The sequence below is a fragment of the Zonotrichia leucophrys genome, chromosome 5 (genome assembly GCF_028769735.1).
Source record: "Zonotrichia leucophrys gambelii isolate GWCS_2022_RI chromosome 5, RI_Zleu_2.0, whole genome shotgun sequence".
NCBI lineage: Eukaryota > Metazoa > Chordata > Aves > Passeriformes > Passerellidae > Zonotrichia > Zonotrichia leucophrys.
In genome coordinates, this window is record NC_088175.1 from 3755393 (window position 1) to 3779237 (window position 23845).

At 40.2% G+C, this 23845-nt stretch overlaps 1 protein-coding gene across 2 annotated transcripts; it reads right to left on the reverse strand.

Moving 5' to 3' along the window:
- Positions 1-1180: 1180 nt before the first annotated feature.
- On the reverse strand, positions 1181-20720 carry LOC135448393 (inverted formin-2-like). Of its 2 annotated transcripts, XM_064714408.1 has the most exons (14): positions 20613-20720; positions 17857-17984; positions 17088-17574; positions 15580-15722; positions 15048-15109; positions 13566-13668; positions 12840-12925; positions 11686-11786; positions 9967-10037; positions 9759-9866; positions 9094-9164; positions 7233-7362; positions 6384-6548; positions 1197-1893 (listed from the first exon to the last, which is right to left on the reverse strand). In XM_064714408.1, exons 3-14 carry the CDS (start codon positions 17563-17565, stop codon positions 1774-1776), a joined length of 1638 nt encoding a protein of 545 aa, XP_064570478.1. In that variant the 5' UTR covers positions 17566-17574; positions 17857-17984; positions 20613-20720; the 3' UTR covers positions 1197-1773. The 2 variants fall into 2 exon arrangements, with proteins under 2 accessions (XP_064570479.1, XP_064570478.1); XM_064714409.1 differs by lacking the exon at positions 20613-20720 and having other exon boundaries at positions 1181-1893; positions 7242-7362; positions 17857-18009.
- Positions 20721-23845: the final 3125 nt, after the last annotated feature.

A 23845-nucleotide genomic window follows, 5' to 3' on the forward strand; every position in this document is an offset into this window, starting at 1 on the left:
ATGGGTGCTTCTGACTTTACTCTCCTGTTTGAAACCCAGAGAGCAAGATTATTGCTGGCCCTGAGGGACATTGCTGCTGTGTGCTGTCCCTGGCAGATCTGTCAGCTGCAGAGAAATGATCCTCAGACAACTGGACAAACCAGATATTCACACTGACAGAGCATGTGACTGCACTGAAGGTCAGAGATTCAGAGACTGCAGGACTGGGACCTTTAAAGATCCCTGCACAGGATTGCCCTGTGTGCTGTGTGGCACTGGCATTAAGGGAGATCCCTGCAAAGTTAAAGGGTTATTTCATTCTTTGTGGAACCAGGCCTTGACAATCCTTTAAGCACAGGCTGATAGGCGTTCACCAGATTTACTGTCTTTTCATTCCCTTCTTCAGAATGGGAATGAAAAGACAGTAATGATTAGAAAAACCCCAAAGTCCCATTTTACATTGTATGAAGAATGTTAAGATGACCTTTAGCATCCTGCCACATCAAATCTGATACCCTTTGTTGTTTTGTCACCATACCCTGATTGAGATTAAAATAGATTTTAAAAGTTCCTGATTGTCTTTGTTACCACTGCTATGCACAGTTCTCTAAAATAAGTACTGAAAAATAACTCAAAATGCTCTTTATGTACAAGTTTATACTCCCCAAGAATTAAATTCACCTCACCTTTGTTATTACAAAGGAACAAAAAAAATGATAGTTTGGGTGGAACTATCTCCTGGAAATACAGAAGGTTCTTCTGGTTTGGTGCTCCTTTTCTTCACAGGGCTGAAGCACACCTTTAATTCTTACAGCTGATAAAGGTTGCTTCCTGATTTTATTTTATCATATACTACGTTACTCTTTTGTATTTATAGCAAAAAGGGTTTTTTTTTATTTTAACCTGCAACTTTACATTAAGTGTGTTATGATTGCAAAGTATGTAAAACATATTTGTGGTAGAACTTGACAAGACAATATTGAAAATTTTGTTTAGGTCAGTTTTCAATGGATTTTATGTATCTTAAAAATGTATTTCTAAAAGTGAATAACTGTGAAAGAGGATCTAAAAGGAGGCCATCTATTTACACACCAGATACAAGAAAAACAACAGTCTTCCAAGGGTTGAGGATCTAGCACAAAATTTACATGAACTCCACTCAGATGGAGTGGCTTCTGAAGGCTTTTTTGCAGTGGTGCTCTGAAGAACCAAGAATTGTAACCAAATTTTATTGGCAGAAACCTTCAATAAAAGTGGATGCCAAGTATTTGCCAAAATAAGAATTTAAAATATACACATGCCAATGTTAGCACTGCTTCACACCCAAGGAGGCCCAGCACAGCAAGTGCTTTCCTGCATCAATCAGCATAGACACTTCTTTAAGATCTGACATACCTCCTTCAAGGAATTAGATCTCTGATCAGAAGAAAGCAAATGTGATAATAATAATAATACACCAGACACAATTTGTCTACTGTGCTGCATGGAGTTCAAGTGTGTGCAGCTTTCTAGAGTCCTAAAAGTCTCCCAAGAACTATTCAGAACAATAGCAGGATATCCTCCACTTCTGAGCAAAGTAGGAGAAACTTGCTCATTGGGAGTGATATTTTTTTTCTAACATCCCTATCATGATTTCTTCCAAGCATTCACTTGCACTTGAAAATTGGTAATTGATGTCTCACTATGCATCTGCTTGATAACTACTTCATCTAAGTCACTCTCATTGCATCAGATCTGCCAGAGCTAACAGATAAATTCCTTCTAATTAACAAAATATTAGCTAATAAAAAAAAATTAATTGCTAAATGTATGACACTTTCCATACTCTCCCTTTAGCCTCTTTGCATCTTCTCCTTTAAACCATTTCTTCCTTTTCTCGGATTTTGCAGCTTGCTCCTTCCTTTCTTGATTTTCCTGCATTCAGACAGAATGACAAATTAAACAACAAATAAGAGCTTCTGAAGGAAAAGCTTGTTAAGAAACTGTCAGTTTGCAATGAATAGGTATTCTGAACATGCTCTGTGTGCATTTAAAACTCTCAGCTGCTGGGGTTTGGGGGTAAACAGCAGAAGAGAGCTTCATGGTCAATCCCTTTGGCCTTCTCCATGTGATGATGTTACCAGCAAACTATTTCATCAGCTTTAACTGCAACTTTCAGCTATGGACTGAAATGCATTCTTCTTAATTAGTCCCTTTGTCCACAATAGAGAACATTAGTTTAACTTAATTAGCATTCTAGAGATTTATCCCATAGCAACCTTGTTTGTATTCAGGGATTTCTACCAGAATTTTCAGGAGCTGTTCAGCTGTGTTAAACAGCAATTCACAGTTTCTCTTCAGGCTCTCATTAAATTTGCCAGTAGTATTTCTGCACTGCAGTTCAGGGCCAGAGTCCAGGCTGGATGTTTATTGGTACCACTCACACAATTGCCAGAATGGCATAAATCCTGTTGGGATTTATGTAGATAGGCAGGATTCTGGTTTCCACAGAGCTGCTGGTACCAGAATAATAAAATTAATGGAGGAAGAAAAAGGATTGGAATGATTACTGCTAGCAAAAGAAGATGATTATTCAGTGGAAGAGTATTCCTGGCTTTTGATAACTAGCACAACAGTGGGAGAAGGTAGTTCTGAACAACTGAGATAACTGTAGCATAACATAAAGATGATAAAAGCCATTTTCTTAAATGCTCTTGCAGTTCTTGTTCCAAAGTTGCATTTGTCACGAGAACATTGCCATCCCACCTGGAAGCTTGCCTGCTTTTGATTGCAACCAGTGAGTAGTTAATCTACACATTGCAGGTAGATCAGTACTTAATAGGCTGCTGTGTCATATGACAAAACCTAATAACATCCAGGAAGATGCTGATGATTTGGTGCAGATAAGATTTTGGATGAGACATATGTGGTCTGCTTTGCAGAGAGTTTGAAGCAGAAAATACAATTTCCCACAATAGTGATAAATCTGTTTGATTGCTATGGATCATCTGCCACTATTTCCATAAGATGAGCTGAACAAGTCCAAGAAAATGTGCACAAGTTTATAGAACCAGCCTTTATAGTAAGTAAAAATCTAGGATCAAAGAAATAAAGAAAACTTGTAAGCAGTAACAGAGTTAATCTGCTTGAAATATAGGAGCATTAGAAGCTCAAGGTTGTGGAAACTGTCACTGGGTGCCTTGAAAAGGAAAATATCTGTGTACTCTTGACAGAGAAAGAAAATGATTCATTAGCCCCAAATAGAGGGTGCTTCTGAAAGAATGAGTGAAGTTTTATGAGAGGCTAGAAGATTCCATCAGTATAGGGCTCCTATGTGCTTGCCTGATGAATTCCTGCTGTCTTAGCAAAACATCTTTGAGATACTATGGCTGCTGGGAGACTTGCAGATTTGTGGGCCCTGGGAGAATATCTCTATGTAATATGCCCTAAGAAATAAAGGAGGTGGATTCAGAGATGTGTTGCCATAAGGAATAAAGGAGGTGAATTCAGGGATATGTTGTTCTGCTTATTGAACAGCACACACAGTAGTGACAACAAGCTAAAACACATTAGGAATAAATTGATAAATTGAGCAAACCTGAACCAAATTTTTCTTCAGAAAAATTGTAAAAAAATGCCCAAACAACATAACAATTCAATGTAAACACACTTAGCAAAGTTCCTTCAACACAAGAAAGCCCCAAAAGGTTCAGCGGTAGTAGTGCAGAGGAATGAATACTCACAATCCCTTCTCCACCTTCCTGGTTTAGTGAAGACAGCTGCAGGGATGAGATTTGGTGAAACAGGGAGTCACTTTGGATTGGCACTTTGTGGGATGCTAGATACTTGCTTAAATTTTGAATTAAAAGATGCTCCAGGACACCTGCTTATCCCCACACTACCTAAAGCACATCCTGTTCCAACACCATATGCAGCTGCTCCAGTGTGGCTGTCCTATGGGAGGACACAGAGGAACTATCCCTGTGCAGAGCTGTCTGTATAACCTCTGCCATCAACTGAATGCTTCCTAGAGAAGATTCTGTGGAACATTTTTCTCCTTTTCCTGAGATTAGACCGTCTCTTTGCTGGGAGTTCCCTTCTATGGACAGCTGCAAATGCTGAGGGAAATCAAATGTTTCCCACAATCCCCTATAATCACACAGTGATTATTTTCCCCACAATTTTACCACTCAGTTCTCAGCAAAACTCCATTTCTGATTTTTTGTCTTTGAGCTAAGGAGCTATTTTCTCCCTGTCTCCTTCCTCCTGCCATCTGCTTCTTTTATTTTTTGATAACTGGTGAAACAGTCATCAGCCCTGGGTGACAAACCAGCTCCCTTGCTTCCTTGCACTGTGTCACTTTTGGATATCATTTGGGTATTTGGAAAGGCTTTGTTGATTTGGGCTTTTTTCCTCCAGGTAGATGGAGAGAAAGATGGCAGAATCTTATTAAAGTAATTCCACTTGTGTAACTCAATTTTTTGTTACCTGAAGGATAAGGGATGAGAAAGAACCCTCAGGGAAGGGAGAAAGATTTTGTTTGAACAAAGTAACAAACCCCAAATCTCTGTAGATAAGCTTAGGAAACATCAAGAATCACTATTTATCGAAACTATTTCCTTTCTTATTTGATGTGGGAATGGAAAGATAGCACTAACCATTTTGGCAGTGCTAAGAGACCTGCTTTACACAGAAGACTCATCTCAAAATAAAAGTTACACCTTAGCAGTAAAGCTTAAAATAAATGGCACTGGGAAGAGATGATGCCTGTGGCTAATTCTAGTGTAAAAATCAAAATCACAGAATAAAAAGATGCTTTAAAAATTAAAACCTTCAGCTTTTCAGCATGTGGCTGTTTTCAAGTACAAAAAGATACTGCAAATAATATCTTTTTTGAGGTGATAGTGAGAAAGCAAGCAAGAGAAGAGGAGATTAATTCTAGGTCTGCAGTGGAAGAGAGGTGCAGACAACATGGCTGATAGCTGTGGTACCTTTGAGGTGAGGTGCTGCTGAGAAATGGAACTCAAAAAAAGATGAAAAGGAGTTTTCATTTTGGGATATAAAAAGAAGCTTCTTTCTAGTTGCTCTGACCTGGGTGTGAGCAAAAAGCACCCAGAAATATAGTCTGAGTCTCCTGCAGCTGTACTAGGACACTCCATAACCTTTACTGGGACTGTTTCTTGAAAGAACTGCCATTGCTGAAATTCCCTTCAAAGTAAATTTCCAGTATAGCTCTCCACAGATACTGACCCATTATGTTCTTGGCTCTCTTAGTTCTTTTCTTCATACCTAGAATTTTAGGAACTTGAAGGATCAAGCCTATTGCCAAAACATCTGTGCTTCATAGGGTTAATTTTCCAGACTGTTTGTGGCAGTATCTCATCTTTTCAGAGCCCAGGTAACTGCATTGCTTGGAAAATTTCAGCTCAGTGCTTTGATGGAGAAGCAAGTAGTGGGAACAGTAGAGGATATAATTTTTGCCTTTCATCTTCTGTAACTTCCTCAGAAACTTGATTGTTTTCATCTGGATCCATGATCTGCCCTGAAGCTCTCTCTTGGCAGCAGAGCTGTCTGTGTTCTTGCAGTTCTTCTTGCAATGCAGATGGCTCTCTCTACAGAAGGTTTATCCAGGCTGGGGCTCTCCTGGAGTCAGCACAGGATCTGGTGATTCTTGCTGTTAAATATGTATGAATGTGAAGCCACTGGCATTAAGAAAAAGGAAGGACATTAGTCCAGGTGTGAAGTGTGTAATAAGGGAAATGAAATAGAGCTTTACTAGAGAGTTTGCAAATTGGAAGGTGCTCTACACAATTTTTATGGTGAAGTTGCTGTTCTCTTACTCCTCATTGCAAGGAGCGAAGTCCTATAAGTTAAGAAATAGAATCCATTGGGAGATTTGGAAGGGTTTTTTGGAACACAAAACACACTCTTGGGAGCTAACTAGGTACAATGAAATACCAGCACATAAACACACCTTCTGCCTATTGGAAAATTTACCTTTTGGCTATCACCAAAGTCTATAAAGCATGTCAGGTTGCTCATTCTTTCACATGCCACAAAGATCCTATTACATTGAGGTCTGGTTAATAATTGTTAGTGGGAGAAATGACTTAAACTGTTCTCAACAGCAAAAAATCTCCACCTGCCCCCCCCCAAAAAAAAAAAAAACCTAACCAAAACAAACAAAGCAACTAGCAACCAGCCAACAAAACTAAACACCACAAAAAACCAAAAAAGCCCCAGATTTTATATGTGCCCACAGACTCATTTTCTGCTGCAGTTTGCAAGCACATAAATTTACCTTCATTTACTTCTGCAACCAGGGTTACATAGCCCAGCTTAGAGTAGAAAAAATAGAAATTATTGCTTGACTTAATAAATAAAAAGTTCTCAACCTAATTCTAAACAGCCACAGGGCAAACTACCTGTAAGGTCTTGAGGAAGATCTCTCTGAATGTTTTCATTGTGTTGAATACATCTTCCAAAGACAGTTTTTTTCGGTCTTCACAAAGATAATCTGCAAGTTCTTCCTTCTTCTTTTCAATGGTGGCAAATTCCTTCTGCAGGTCCTTTGAAGCATTGAGGCTGCCCTGAGACACATTTTTTAATATAATTTATGCATATTAAAAAGTAGCATATTCTGAGCTGCCCAGAAGATTTCAGCCACTTAACAGAGAGCAGTCAGTTTTTAAAAAACTAAGAACTAAGATTGGTCCACAATGTGTGATATTTATTTCTGAATTGAATAATCTGCATTTTCCCTCATTTCATCATACAACCATGTGGAAATGTGGCAGAACCTGGGATGACTGAGCAAGGGACATGCAGCACCAGGATTTCTACCTTACAGCTTTAGTTAAGTGACCCATTCTGAGTATATGAAAATCTAGGATGTTAGGAAATATAGTTTTGGTGGAGAGGAGGGAAAAGCATATTGAAAATCTGTCCTCTTTTTTTCCCCCCACAAAGCACAGTGAGACAAAACATGTTTCTGTGCTGCACTGTACACATTTATAGTTGCAGCCTACATTTCATTTTAGGGCCTTCCTTTCTTTTACTCACAGAAAAATCTGTCTGGTCCTCAGCTGTTTCCATATCCCAGTACCACATTAAAATAATTGAGGAAAATCTGGGATACTCCTTCTATTGGGGCACAGTGGGAGGGTAGTAATGACCCCTTTCCCACAGGGCTTTATGTCCAGTTGTAACCTGAATTACACCGCCTTTAAGAAGAGAGTGCTTAGGAAGAAAGATGGGAAATGTGTCACACTCACATTACCTACTTGCACAGATTTTCCATGCTGTATTTTTAAATCATCCGTCGACAAAAGTAAACGTTTCTCTATTTCCAGCAGTTTCTTCAAATTGGCACCAGCCTCGGCCTGCATGGCATCAAAGTGGATTCTGAAAGGTCCACAAAAGGGACAGGACATTGAAGGGGTAAGTCTTTTGTTTGCATTAACTTAAAAGGTTATTATAAACATTATCATCTCTGCAAAGGAATATAGAATTAATTCTCCAGCCCAGCTTTTGCAGATAGCTCTTTTCTGTATAAATGCTTTTTCATGTGCACAAACCCTCATCTAAGAAAGACTCTCTGCTTTTGCCCTCACTACCTCCCTGGATGGACTGTGGAAGAACCTCACTGTCCTAGCATTCAAAAAACTCAAAAAAAATTCCAGCCTATTTTTATTCATAGGCAACACCAGCTCATCTCCCCTGTGCCAACACTGTCCTTATGTAGCTGGTTCTTTTCTCTCCTTGCCTTTTCTCCCCAGTCTATTTATGGTCCAAAATTGTATCTCCTCTCTGTGTTAATTCAGCTTGTGTGGAGATCCAAACACAACCACTGCCAAACCAACATTTTCTGGAGTTCTGAGCTACTCTCTGGGCCAGACAAAATTTACTGAATCAGCAAAACCTGGCTTAGTGTTTCACAGTACATCCATATATGAGCAGCATTAGGAGAGCCCCTTGCAGGATTTGCACCATGCACGGTTCTCCACAGGTTGATTAGCAAATCAATTTTGTAAGTTTGAGAGTTTGACTGAAGTAGACAGCCATTACTCTATACAAAAAGTACATTTATGTAATTGGCCAGCAAGATCTAGTTTCCGTCAAGAAATGCATTTCTGTTATGACACAATCCAAAAAGAAATTCATGATTGAAAACAACATTCAGTTAATCTTCTGCAAAGCTAATTCACAAAACCCACAGGAATTAAATTATGGAATTAAAATACTTTCAAAATTTATGTAGCAGCTACATAATAAATGTCAATCCACTGGCAGATTTAAAAGTTACTCCTTTGAGTTACAATGAAATCTAAATCACTACAAGGTTCCTATGAATCCTCTGAATTCATAACAGGATAAAAAATGTTAATCCTGGTGCTATAAATGTGGATTCTGATTGGTGTAACTGAACCTATCTCCATGTGATTCCTTTGAGTTAAAGAGAAAGAGTTGGCAATGGACTCATGAGGCTTTCTGGCACACAGGAGAAAGAAAAAACCTGTTTCTGGAGACTTTTGACTTTCTACCCATGTGTATTAGAAACACGTGCTGATAGTCAACTCTGGGAGTCCTCAGGTCCCCCCCAGCTCCCAGTAAACCACCCCAATTGTTCTCTTCTTACATAAGCTTTGTACCTTCAGATGAGATTTCACCTAAAACTGACAGAATGTGCTGAATTGGAAGGGAGAATAACAAGTCCAACTCCTGGCCCTGCACAGGACCATCCCCAAGAGTCACATTGTGTCCCAAAAATATTGCCCAAGCACTTCTTGAACTGACTGAGAAACCTCAGGGAAGATATGTTTCTATTGCAATAGAAGAAGAAGAAGTAGAAGAAGAATCTGGTCCTTGAAAATGAGGGAAATTCACTATCTACAGGGTTTTCCTCTAAAGTAGTACTGGATCCACAGAAAGAAAAATCACACTGAGCCCCACCTAAAAGTCTTAACCAGGCTGAACTATGAAAATTTCAACACTTTGGTGTTGAAGGGAACCACTGTCTCCTACAGCAGAGAAATCCTGTGACCTTATTACAGCACCATAAAATGAGTCAGCTCCTTGCTGGCTTTAAAGAGCTTGGCAATTCATACATGACAAAAACAAACAATAATGTCCTACCCCACTGCCTTGGAAACAAAGTCAAGATCTCTGGGAAGCTGCAGGAGATCTCTGTGTTTTTTTTCAACCTCCTAAAATTGAAGAGAAAAAAATTATTATCTTATACAGACTGTCAAAGAGCATGAAATGTTTTCAGCTGGACAACATCAGGACTGAAAACTTAGCACTTCATTTTAGTTCTTATAAGTGTAGGGATAAATTTAGTCTTGTTCATTCTTTTTCTCATGTTGGCATCCACAGGGAGTTAAAAAGAAAGGAAGAGACTCATTTAAAGTGCTCAGGCTGACATCCCATGGGCTGCCACAGTGTGCAGGCTGACCTGAGATTTTGTCTTCATACCACAAAAATAAATTTTATTTGACAGATGCATTTGGGATATGTGTCAACACAAGGGAGCAGTTGAAGAAGAGAAAGAAACCAGCAAGCAGACTTGTCAAGTGAACTTGAGGAAGAAAACCTAGTGTTTCCACCCTAAATATTACTGTGTATGGATTGATCTCATCTGCACAGAGAGCTGTGGAAAAGTTTCCATGGTAATCCCAGCACAGAGGTTCACCCTCCAGGTACCTATAGCTGGGTATTACTGAGGTAAAAGCCCCTTAGCTTCTGGGGAATTAATATTTGAGAATAATGCACACAAGATTAATTTCTCAGTTTTGTTGTACCTCCAAAATATGGTGAAGCAGAGTAATGTTGTTTTGGTTTGCTTTTGTTTCTGTTAGTTTGAGCAAGGCACTAATTTTAAAACCTCCAGCATCTCCAGTGTGACGCCCCTGGAAGACACAGAAAAAAGTTCCTTCTTTCAGTTTTCAAGTCTTGCATTATTTTCTGTTATCTTTAGAACACAACAAGTAAAGAAACAATTTTACTTACATAGTTCAGAAAGTTTCCAACTTTAAGAATCAATTGGCAAAACACTGGCAGTCGGTGACTGGTAAGAATTGCTAAAAAATAAGAAGAGAGACATTTTCAATAAATTAAATTAAATTATATGAAATAGAATTTTTATTAGGTTTGACAGTGATGGTAACAAAATTTTCATCCAAGATTATGTCAAGCCATTATTATGGATTTGGAAAAAATACCAGTACAGAAATAAATCAGCTGAATGAAAGTCAAATGAGTAACTTCCTATTGTGATCTTTTCTTTACAAGTAGATGGAAAACTAGTTTTTCCATTAAGTTTGGAGTATAGATGTGCCAACCCTGCAGCTGCCTTATGAAGGAGAACCACATACAAGAAAGTGTATAAACTTGTCAAAGTCTATAGCCCTCATTCCCAGCACATATTATTCTAGTTAATAAGAGCAAAGGGCTTTGTGCCTCGTTATCATTGTTAGTGAGAATGATAATGAAAAGATGCACATTTTCACAGGAGAATCTGGGGTAGGAGTAAAACTTTTGGCAGAATTAGAACAGAAACTCTGACCCTCACCATGGGATGGAGGAGGAGCAGGGATGTCAGGGTGGGACTACAGAGAGCTGTTGATTGCACCCCAACAAAGAGTAACCACAGCAATGACATCAGACATCCAGGTATAGCCCTGTTTTGTGTGTGAAGATAAAATTTTTCAGTTTAAGTGTTTAACAGGTGATCAATGACTCTCTGAAACCATTGAACTGAATCTGGAATGCAAGAGCATCTTCAATAAAGAGACAAAACTAAAACCAAGGCTAATTTTGGGTGGAGGAGACTCCTGAAATATTGGTGAACATCACCTGGGATGCCTTTTTCTGGCAGCCACATCAGATTCTGGTATGTCACTGTGTCCTGCTCCACCACAGAGCTCAGCTGGACTGCATCAGTGCACACTACAGGAAAAACTGAAATGGATCCATTGTTATGGACAAAAATCTCCTCAGCACCCAAAAATGTAACTTATACAGGATCTGGCACTGACACCACCATTTCAGGAGAGACCTTACTGCTGAAAAGTTGCTGTCAGAGGGAGTTCAGCCTCTTCTCCCACTGCCAGGATGAGAGAATTCAAGCTGCACCAGGTGAGGTTCAGGTTGGACATCAGGAGGAATTATTTACAGAAAGAGTGGTTAGGCAGTGGAACGAACTGCCCAGGGAGGCAGTCACCATTCCTGAAGGTGTTCAAGAAACAACTTGGCACTCAGTGTTAAGGTTTAGTTGATAAGGTGTTGATGGGTCAAAGGTTGGGCCCAGTGATCTTAGAGATCTTTTCCAATCTAAATGATTCTGTGAACCCTGGAAGTGTTCAAGGCCAGGTTGAGCAGGGCTCTGAGCAAGCTGGTCTAGTGTAAGGTGTTCCTGCCCATGGCAGGGAGGTTGGAATGGGATCATCTTTAAGGCCATTTCCAACTCAAACCATTCTGTGATTCTCTGATGAAGGAAATTTCCCTATTTCTCTTCAGAACTACTCCTTCAGAGCAGAACAGCACAAACTGTAATTCTTCAGAATGTATTCTAGGAGCAGGAATTTGCAGAATGATTTTGATGTTCGCTACACATTCAGCAATGAAAAGGTTAATTTTGATTAGATTATAGCATAGACTACCACTGATGCTAATCAAGTAGAAGAAAGTGGCTGAACCTGGGCACTGGTGCAGCACTGATGTACTTACTTTCACAGGCTGTCCTGATGGCTTGTGCTTTTGGCCACAGACACTCCAGCAGAATTTTTGTTTCCTCACAAATCAGCATACATTCAATCCTCAACTGGTAGCTAAAAAGAGATCAGTGGAAAAAACCACAACAAACACCACCAAAAACAAACCCCATGGGCCTGATTAATTGACTTGTGTTCAGTAAGAGCATCATCCATTTTAGGCAAAGCACAGCACTGACATTCTTATGGTCTCCTTAATGCTCTGACATGAGAACTGGATTATAAATAAATCAAACACAGATATTTCCAAAGATGTCCTAGAAACTATTATCATCTCCTCTTTCAGAAAGCAATGCTGGACTGACATCTGGCAGTGACTACCTTGCATAATGAGACCATAATTTTTTACAATTCCTGGGCAACACTAGCCAGGATTTTTAACTTCACAATTCTTTTTAACTTCACAAAACAAATTTGAAATATTTTGGCAGTGATGTCCTTTAATAACATTTATGCTTCATCACAGATTAATATTGTGGAAGAAAAACATTTTATAAAGTAGTTTTAAATCTAGCTAGAAGTTTGAGAAAATGAAAAGCCCCATTTTCACCACCATATTTTCAAAAAAGCATCTCTGGTTGTGTCATGGCAACTGTTCATATTTATGGAGGGCTACTGCTATTAATTATAATATATCACCATCTTTTTGTGAGCAGCAGAAAGAGTTCTCTGTGTGCACCTCATTTGACTTGGTAAAAGCTGGGGAGGTGGTGAGAGCACAGGCACTGCTGTGATTCACTCTTGGCTCTGTGGGCTCCCCAGTGGGTGAACTGGGATCTGTAGCCCAGGGGTGGAGTGAATCAGCAACCTGGTGACAGGATTCAGTCTGCAGCTCCATGCCACGCAGGAATAGCTGCTCAACAGCCAAGGGCTTTTTCATACCAAGGTTATTTTAACTGTGGTTTGCCAAAGGTGTCTGAAAGTTTCTCTGGCTTTTGGGAAAGAAAAAAAAATTCTCATACAAGGTCTACAAATAGCAGTCAGATGATTTATCCTGAAGACTGGATGTCAGGAAGATCCCTCTAGCACAAGAAGCAGAGGCCTTAATTTTTATGGACAAGTCTTGTAAGAACCACACTCATGGAAAGAGATAAGGAGGATTTTGCTTACCTGGGAACTTCCAAAAGATGGAGGTAAAACTGATCTGCATTTGCCAGCTGTGATTTTTCTTTTTTGTAAGATTTCAGGCTATTTATCTAACAGGGAATAAAAGAGCAAAATAACAATTTTAATTTAACAATGAAAATAACCACACAAACATTTCTGGTGCCATTTTCTTCTTGTAGGCATGAAACTGGCTTTTCTAAACTTGCTGTGTGCACAGGCAATGGGAATAAAGCAGATGAACAAAAAATTCTACATATGAACTGGTTTGCAAGGGCAAACATGTAGGTTTTGTTTTGACTGGAAGGTCTTTTACCTTTGTACAGCATCTCCTAGGACCTGTAGGCAGAGATTCAGGAAGCTATAATGCACAGAAACCCAGAAACCCTTTAAAAAGATGGTTCCTTTCCCTTCCTCCTTTTTGAAACTTCCTCTGAAATGCCCTCTATTCACCTAAGTCTACAAATCCTACTGTGCTTCATCCACTTAATTAAAATAACACGACAGAGAGCAGCACTTTGTCTGCACCTGTGTTGAATCTCCCAACATGTTCTTGCTCACTCTTTGTGTGAAGAGGCCAGACTGATGCTGGGATGGACTTCCCACCACTCTGCCTTGGATTTTCATTGACCTACAGGCTGCAGAAGGGTGTGGGGTCCAGTCATAGCTTCTTGCTTTAGCAGCACAAATATTTCAAGCTGAACTCCACCAGAATGACACATTAATAGATACCTCCTGGTCTTCAGGCAGCAGTTTAAGCAGCTGTCTCAGGATCTCAGCATCCAGTTTGGATCTGTCCCCTTTCTGAATCATGGCAGCAATCTCTTCATTGGAGCTGCAAGAAGGAGAGAAATGATGGTGAGCACTGGGGGAGTAACATGGAAAAAAACACCTCAATCTCTCTGCTGGCATTCCAGGAGAACTGAAATCTTACTATGCTTGCCTGCCATTATAATTTGGATCTTAATCCTCATCAAAAGTACAGTGGAGATAAGGATATGTGTTTCTTTTAAACCTAAACAATATTTCTTATAATTTAGATGTGCTTTTTTGCCTTTGTTCATATTTACACAACAAACCCCAAAGCTCTGCTTTTACTGTGAGTATCCACTGCGACTGAGAACGTATTTACATTTGAATTCCTCCACCATTTGCAGCAAAGGCAAGGATAAAACCAGTGGCTCACTGAAGGTTTTAACTCAAATCCTTGCCTGAAACTTTGGCAGGCAGCAAGTGTTTGGAAAGCTTCCAGGGTGCTGAGGTTTGGGCTCTGGAGAGCTGGGCTGCCTCAGCCACCAGGGCTAACAGGGGCAGCACCCGGCTCCAGAGCAGCCTCATCCCTCCCAAGGGCAGAGGGACTCAGCTCTTTGATCCCAGCTGCTCCCAGGAGAGCTCAAGCACTGCCCAGGGAATCAGGCAGGGAGAGGAAATAGCATCTGCATTAGGCTATGCACCATTCTCCCCCACTGAGAAGCAGTTTGTCATGGAAAAGGAATAATAATAATTAAAAACATCCCTCTGACTGACTCTGATTTGTTCTTAATGAAAAGGGATTTCTTGGCTGAGTTTCTTCTTGAAACCCTTTTAACATGGGCCATGACACAAGGGCAGAGAGAGAGCAGAACATCCATCATCATCCTGCCATAGTTTCAGGGAATCTGAGAGTAAAGATATTTTCCCAAAAACTAGTACAAATTCCTTTCCTCCCCCACCCCTCCATAAGGGCTGTGACTTGGTAATTTTCCATTTGTTTAGTTATTCAAACAGTTTCCTATTTATAGAAAAACTGCACATAAAAATCATGTATGATTTTGAAACTGAACCCCTGGAAAAGCCTCTTTAAAAGCAATGAAGTGACTTGAAACTTCCATTCAACAATCTTCACTAACAGTTCCTGCCAGAGTTTGATATTTATGACAATAATACCAAAGAAAAACATGTTCCTACATAACTGTACTGTTATTTATGAATATTGTTTCTTTAGGAATCTGTAGTCCATTCTAGATTTAATACCAGTTTGAAAAATGATATTAATTGTCTGAAAAGAGACTGTCACCTATCATTATTAAAAAAAAAAAAAAGAAAAAAGTTGACTTCTTGTTAAAGAAAGATAGTACTTGCAAAGTATTTCTGCTAAATTAATTTCATTTAATATCTGAATAAATGCATAGACACATCAAATCAGTAGTTCAGATGTTATTCTCCAAATCTTACCACTTAAATTGCTTCAGAAATATACTCAGAAGGAGGCTTTTCTTTGGACCTATGAATGTGATCTGTAAAAAGAAAAAAATCAGCTAGAAATACATTTACTTTGGATTTCACAGGTTTTCCATAGGTTATGTTTCTTTATTGGTTGAGATTTATTCTTTTTTGATAATAATATAATCAATAACCTTCATTGATCAAATCCCAATGACAACAATACAGGCTATTAGATATATTTTAGAAAGAGGCAAAGGCATAAAGAAGGAAATCAAGTTGCTTATTCCAGTTCATAATAATTATTATTGAAATTCTCATGTCCTCCCTGCCTCAGATGAAGACCTATCCCTCAGCAGAGTTACTTCAGCTTGTTCCATTCTAAACCTCCCCTGTGCCTTTTGTTTTAAGGCAGCCTCAGGCAGTGGATCTCAAAATATTTCAAACTTTCTTGTCATAAATTATTGACAACAATAAAGAATGAATAAGCTTTTCACTTCCAAGAACTTTGCAATTTTCTACAAAAAGTGGGCAGCCCAAATACCTCTTTTGTTTTCTTTATTTTTGGCACTGTTTTCTCCATAGGGATTCTTGATGGGACAGAGAAAAGGAGCTCCAAGCTTGCATAGTCAGGTTCCACAAGCTCCTTGCTGCTGCTTGGCATCACAGCCCATATGGAGTGGCTTTCTGGAAGAGAATAAAAGCTCAAGATGGATCACAAAGGTTGAGGAGGAGTCTCAAGGTAGTGTGATTTGTAAAAGGGAAAACACTTTTGAGGATGAATGAAATATGATGCTCATTAGCCCTGGACAAATGTGAATTATTTAAGAGTGACAGCTCCCACAGAGAGCATCCCAAAGGTTTGAAGCCTAATTAAACCTGGAAGATTACTGCCACATTCAATTCACTGAGCTGAAGGCAGCAGATGAACTTAATGGGCTGCTCCAAAGTGTTTTTGCTATTGCTGACCCATTGACTGTGGTACCAAAACAGGGGATGCTGCATCCAATTAGGTAAACATCTCTTTTTGCAAGAGATAAAGACTCCCAAGACCAACATTATCACCAGAATCATTGGGACCTATCCAAAAAAAAACCAAAAAGAACTTCCAAACATGATTTTGTACAACATGGGAACCTTTAAGACAGGATCTCACCTCCTTTTGGTTTAGGAGAGATTACAACAGTGACACTGAGTGCAGTGGGGATGAGTCTCAGTTTGTGTCTCTGCACAAGGAAAGCGGTCCATGGCTCAGTTTTTTTATATCTGTGTTTATATATTTTATCATAGCAGCAAGTTCTTGCCCCTTATGACCCCTTGTCCTGGAGATAAGCAAGGAAAAGCAACTGAGATCTGTCTTGTGTGAACTGAATATTAAAAACAGCAGCAAAACTGGAGATGTGTTTCCAGCCTCTTTGCTAAAGTCAAACAAGACCTTCAAGCCCCTTTGGCACATGCTAACCACAGACTCTTAGGGTTATTTTGTGTGTACGTGTGTGAAACACCACACAAATTACATCCCTGTAACGAAACTGGGGGCTACCCTGAGGGTACACATTCCTCAGCCCTACCAACAAGAGTTTTCACCCTCAGATCTTGGCTGATGCACCTTTTGGCCGTGCAAGAACATAAAAAGCAACGTAAAACCAGCTCTCAGCTGAGAGTTCACTCACTGGTGATGCACCAGCAATTCATTAAGAAGAACCACAGAACATGAGGACCTTTCCACTCCACACACTCAGAGCATTTTGCAAACCTCAGTCAGTGCAGACTCACAACATCCCTTTAACAAATAACAGAGATTGAGGTTAAGAGAAGGTAACTTCAGCAGCCACAGAGCCTCAGCCCAGAGCTTCTCCCAAACTACCGTTTCCTCCACTAATTGGCAGAGGACTGCCTTTCCATATTCATTTTGTGATTATGATTGAGAGCAAGCAATGGGACCAAATGTATGACTTGACTCATGAGTGAAGGTTAATTCCCCCATCAGTGCTTTCCTCTGGCTGCAAAGTGCAGGAACCCATCAGCCCAGTGCTACAAACAGGCACGTACGTCTCACCACATCACAGGGCAGCTTCTGCCAGTGAAGCACCTTCATCCTCAGTGTCGGTGTCTTCCTAGCCTGGGGCTGCTCCCCACAGCCACAGGCAGGATGGCTGCACCCAGGACTGCTGCATGGCTGAGGAGATGGCAGTGATGGGGCATTCATGCCAGGCGTGGAAACAGGGGGAAGAGGCACCTTGCCCCCAGGAGGGAGGGGTGGAGGTGGGGGCAGCTGTGGTGGCAGAGCTGGCATGACAGACTGTTCTGGGGAGGAAGAGGAATCTTTCTGGGTGGGTGATGTGCTCCCTGGAGAGTGCTCTGACTTCCTAGAAAAGCTCAGGTCTGCACTGGACTTCTTCTCTTCCAAGTCCATGTTAACCTGAGTGCACTTGTTCACCTTTGGAACAGATCTTCTAGGCACTGTTTTGGGGGGGTTTGAGCAGTGCATGCTTGATAGCAGGCTCTCCATGGTTTGCCCCGGTCCCATTTTCCTGCTCTGCAAGACAACAAGCAGGTGCATGGATTAGCAAAGCTCCTCATGACTGCTCTCTACTTGTAATTCCTACAGAGACACAGAAATAACAGTGGCCTTCGCATTAAGGTAAGCAACAGGAATATTTCTAACTGCTTTACAAGTGATAGTTCATAGCAGCTTCAGGAGCAAGACAGTCCTTCTGGCCATAAGGTTCATTTTTGACTTCTCTTGATCCTTCTACATTCTTGTTGTAATGCATAAAAAAAAAAGAGAGCAAATGCTATGAGCATAGCAAAGCCTTACCTGTTTTTTTTCCCCCTGTTGACAGCTGTTTGGTGGGATGAATGAAGGGCTGAAGAGATGCCTCCTGGAGAACTTAGTACAGTTGTTCTATAGAGGGGACATCTCAAACAGCAGGGACACAGTCAACCCTGCAAAACCACGTTGCCACAATTTACCTTGAGCGCAGGAGGGTGCAGGGCATTTAATGAGAAACTCTCAAAAGAGCCTAATAAAGTAAACAAGGTACAGCTGAGGAGGAGGAGGATTCAGGTTGAGCTGCTTAGGTACTTGTGACTACACATGGAAATTACTTGTAAGCATTTCAGTAAATAAGATTACCTTTCCTATTTTGCCCTTAAACCAAATTTTGTTCTAGGGAAAATCTTTATCTTTAGACTATACAGTTTCTCTCAGAGCTTCTTGGAAAAGACTGCAAAGTCCCTATCTTGTATGTATGCCCAGTTTTTATCATGGAGACAGTCCTACATAATTTAATAAAGATTTTGCTGGCTCAGGACTTTGCTTTGTTTGCTTGACTGAGCAAACCTTTGCAAACAATTGCATTTCTTGTGGATGAGCAATGTCCTGGGACACTTAATCTCAGCAGCTGGAGCTGCTGTGTGATTTCTCTCTTTACAACCTCTACCATGACCATCAAAAATGGCAGGAGCAGCACGTGCTAAAAGGGGAGCAAAATATCAGTGCTGCAGAAATGACACAGTAGGTGCAGCATTTTTAGGGACTGTATGTGGGCAGAAACAAAGCCCCCTGTCATCACATTCTTGAGGAAAACACACATTAATAGCATCAGCAGTTCTAACTAGGTGGGGACTTTCATTTCCAGTGCAGCACAAGAGATTTTTTTGGTACATACACCACATTTATGTTCTCAAAGAGCTAGGTTAATATCCATGAATGATGATATATTATGATCTATCATAATACTTATGAACCATTTTCCTCCTGACACAGCAATTTGGGGCAGTTACTAACACAGAAAAAAACTCATTAAGGGAGCTGCATTAAAACCTGCAATTGATGGATCTCTAGTCCACAGTATACCTGTAAAGCATCTCCTATAATTTGGAACAGTTTATCTTTGAAACCTAGCAGCTCATAGTGATGACAGTCTCAGCTCCTACAGTCCCAGTAAAATTGTGAACCAATGCATCTAAGGCAAAAGAAAGCAATAAAATTTTGATATATTTTTTTCAATCTTAATTTAGTAAGAATAGCTTACATTAGAAACATTAAATGTTAAATCAGCCAGTAAATAACATTTGATTTACCTACTAAATGGTACCAGTTAAAATAACTAAGTCAAAGGCCTGTAATAGAAAATTAATATTAACCACATTTGCAGTTTACTTGAATTAATTTGTTGTTGGTTTCCATATTTCTTTTTGCACAAATAAGCAGTTTCCCCAAAGGTAAATCAGGCTTACATTTAATTTAAGTAAACAACTTAATGTATACCCTTTAGGACTTCACAATCTTTGTGGTAAACTTGTACATATGTGTGTAATTACCCTAACAGGACAAGTGAAGGATTCAGCCCTATGAAAAAGCCTAATGAGAAATGGGAAAGCCTAATGAGAAATAAGCCAATTTTTGCTAGAAGTATTAGGAGTAAAATGAGCTGATTAAAAAAAAAAACTTATTAGAAATGCTCATGTTAAAATTCTGCTGCTTGTTTATTTTAATTAAGCTATAGGGAGAATCAGCAAGACTATTAATTAGGAAGCTCTTTTTCTTTTAATCAGAGTGCTCATCTAAATTGCTACAGGCTTTGTGTAAAGAAAAGTCTTATTTTTAAAAATCCTACTAACAAGTAGTACTGTACAAGAAATGGCTAATATGCTTTGAATGATAAATAGGCTTATAATAATGTATCTCCAAAGATTATACTTTAGAGACTATGTAAAAAACCCCATGCTTTAAAAGGATTAAAGCTTTGGTTTAACTTCAAGGCAGCTGTAACTTACATTGCTGATAATGTTCAAATGAGCTTGTGGGTATGTATTAAAAAGAAATCTCTGTGTGAAATTTCCCCTTGGAAAGTGCAGCCTCCCCTTGCTGGTGGACTGCATACATAAATAAACACACATCTCAGTGCAGCCAGACCAGCACTTGCACTGGCACCACTTAGCCAGGACAGGGGACAGAGATGGACTCAATACATCAGCCCAATTGTCATGATCCTGTCTAATCAGTTAACTTGCAATTAACTGTGAAGCTATTTTCAGTGCTCTACTACTCCACCTTTTGTTTTACGGGGAAAGCTGATGATGCTTGAGGACCACAACAGTACAGGCTTTCCTTTCCACTTCTTTATCTGACTATTAACATGCTAAAAGTAGGCACACATCTCATTAGCCTTGAAAGATAAACTGTATTTTGAAAACATAGGGTTTAGAATTTTAAGTCAGATTAAAAAAATATCTTAACTCTGTAATTTGGGTCATGTAAGCACTCCCAATTTTTCACTCCTTGTGTTGTTAATGGACCGGTATGGGGCTACCTTGTTTTGTAAAACCTGATTTTCTTTGTAACGGGAATTTCATTCATTGGTCACTATTATACTACAAGCAGAGGTGTCAATGAAGAAACCTGATATTTCCCCTTGAATACTATAAATACCTAAAAGGTTTCTCTTGAGGGGGAAGCTGTTTAAAAACTGTACCCCACACACGTTCAAGGTAACCACCAAAAGTGTCAGCACAGAGACAACACCTGCAGCATGAGATAGTTTTGAGGATATGAAGATGTATTCTTACCTAATGGCTGGAGTTGAGCAGCAGGAGGCACAACCCAATTGGGGCCGGGGTTAGTCACTTGTTTATGCAGACAGCTGCTCCCTAACTAGAACAAAGCTGTTGTTCATTAGCTCCCAATGGGCTCTGCTTGCTCTGCTTTGGATTCAGGCACTGACTTGCATTAAGATGCTCCTGGTGTAATATTCCTCACTGTTGACTTTGCAACTTGTGTAATTTATTAGTGATGATTATGATTCTTACAAGAATAAAAATAAGAAGCAGGAGAAAATAGAAATCTTAATCTTTTATTGCACAAGCAATCTTCTCACTGTAAGATTCACTCCTTTCCTTTCAGATAAATTCCTAGGGGTTTTCAAGTTATTTCTGCAACCTAGGGTCAGAGAGGCCTTTGGAGAATAGTAATTCCTTGCATGTTCCCCTCTTCCTTTTGTTTTGATTCTAGTATGGCTGCAAACAGTAAAGAGAAAAAGGGAATTTTCCTTTTCTCATTGCTAACAATATTTCTGTTGTGGTATTTTTCATCAATGTTTGTCAAAGTGTTTCAAATTAAGCCCTGACCCCCATTTTAGAGATGGGGAAACTGAGGCACAGGCTCTCTGCTTGCCCACAGCCTCCTGGGGAGCCAGTGGCAAAAAATGAGTAATGCTGAAATTTCATTTAAGTGCTCTGTCTGTCAAAACCCTCTTTAGTCTTTGCAGTCCACCTCTCACTATGATCCAGCTGCTGCTGTGCCTCCATTTGCTCTTATCAAAAAGCTGGAAGCTGTTGGAAACCGGAAGCAGTTGGAAAAAGTTGGAAACAAAGTGAAAGCGTTCACTTTTCCCTCTGTAACTGCCCCTGCTGCTGGCAGGAATGTGGCTGTGAAGTATGTGTGCTCAAAGCCTGTGGACTCTGCCCAGGGATGGAGTTAATGGAAAACTCCTCTCAGGGAGCTGGCTCCACTTTTTGGCAGCTGGAGGTAAGGCAGGAGCCCTGGGATGCGCTGCACAAGGAGCCTGGGCCAGCAGCAGCAGCTGTGGGTGGCAGATGTTGGGAGGCACTGCTGCTAAGATAATTTTGCTGGTCTCTGGGCCCTGCAGCAGTGATGGGGCCCTCCAAGGAACTATGGAAAGGCATCTGTAGAGTATGGGGACAGACTCTGAGAAGCAGAAGGCTGGGAGAAGATGTGTTATAGGATCAGCAGAAGAATTTGTAGAGAATCGGGATGAAGTCTTCAAAACTGAAAGAAATGTCAACAGTTACTTCAACTGGGCCTTGTACAGCTAAAGGGATTAAAGACAACACATAATAGCTTTAATCTTTGGATATTTGCTAGGTTTGAGATAGGTCATGGTTTGAAGAGATTGCTGTGTTTTCTCATTTGATCTACATGTAGCTATGCTGTGGTTTGCACCCAGAGCTGGGCAGGCAGCTGTGTCACAGAACACACCGTATGGAGATCAGGGTCTCTTCTCTGTCCTCTAGACCTCTAGCAAGGTAGAGCAGTTGAAAATATTTGGAGGGAGAAAATCTCCTTCTTGTGTTGTTGTCTCTCCAATTCAGGAGGTTTTAGAAAAACAAACCATTGTCTGTGATTCAGGATGGGTTTGTAGACTGTTGGTATGGTGAATGCAGTCACTACCCCTGGGGCATGTTCTTCTGTGTATAACACTGGTTCACCAAAGAGGATTAACACACACATCTGAAAGTGTTTCTGGATTCTTATTACTCCTAACTTTTCTACTTCTATCTGCTTCTTGCTGAACTGAGAATCATAAAAACATTGTTTGGAAAGGACCCTGGAAGTGGTTTTGTCCAAGCTCCCTTTCAGAGGATCTTCATCGCTGCTGTGGTTTTGTCTGAGCTGTGAAAATCTGAACAAATGCAGGTACAAAACATGGCAGAGTGTGTAGAAAAACCTGTTGATCTGAAAGGATGAGTCCTGGGAACTGTGGGCTGCTGAGGTTTCATTTAGATTACAAAATCAAGTTGTGGGTTTCAAAGGATTACAGGACCCGATTTCATAGACCTGTTACCCTTTTTGCTTGTGCTGATTCTGCTTCTCTTTCTTCACATATTCTGACTGATGGATTTGGTCATTAATTGTCACTAATTCATGACTAAACTTACAGCAGATTATGCCGTATGAAGGCACATAAGTGCCAGACAAACACATCAGGTTCTGCATGCCCTGAGCAGGGCAAACCAACCATGACCATAATAATGCAGGTGTCATCAGCAAAGACTGCTGATCTTAGAAAAAACCCACTTTGACAGGCTTGGGAGTGTATCTAAACTGACTTGATAGGAGCTGACTGCCACAGGGTGATTCTTGTCTTCTGACTTTGAGTAATGCAAGCTGAGCCTGCCTAAAATCTCCATTAGGGAAGCACAGGGCTCCTGCTAATTCCTGCAGACACCTGGCTCTGTGTGGATTGTCACACACAGCTCTTGCACGAGTTGTTTATGCTGCAGCAAAGAGAGCATTAGAGAGTTCCTAATGTGAATTAAGTGCTAGCACAGCGTGGATGAAGGGGTGAGTTACTCACAGAGCTGACTGAATATGCTGATTAACTTGCAGTGATCAAATTCTCCCCTGGTATTTAAGGTCTAGTACCTGCTCTGTACTAAGGAATTGGAAACATTTTTTTTTACTATGGGCCTCATTTCTGTTGCAAATCCTGCAAATCATGTGGTTATTTTGTAAGATTGACATCATGCAGTAATTGCAAACATCTCGAGTGGTCCTGTCACTATCATTGCCCCATTTTTAACCCTCTGTAGTCACACTTCTAGTAATGGGAAAGCTGTTTATCATATCCTGCCCAGTTTTGATTGTGAGGTGACCAAACAAAATGTGGTTTCTGAGGGAGCTGGTTCAAGACTGTATTTGCTTTCAGCCACATTGACATGGGGACATAACCCAATGTCTAACATGTTCACCTGGATTTCATGACAGAATGAGCCAGGGTTCCTACAGTGCTGATGTTCAGCATTGGTAGGCTTGCATGTTGTACTTGTTTGATCAATGTGTACCAGAAATATGAAGCCATAGATCCAGGCTTTACATTTAGATGGAATGGAAAGTGGTTAATTTTCCTAAAACAGGCTTATGCATTTTTTTTCTTTTATTTAAATTTATCCTGCCTCTTTCTAACTGGAACAGAAGGTATTTCTCAGCCCCCATGGCTGTATGGAATGTAGGAGAGGACCAAATAATACAGCCAAGAGATCCAGGCACAGCTTTGAGATTT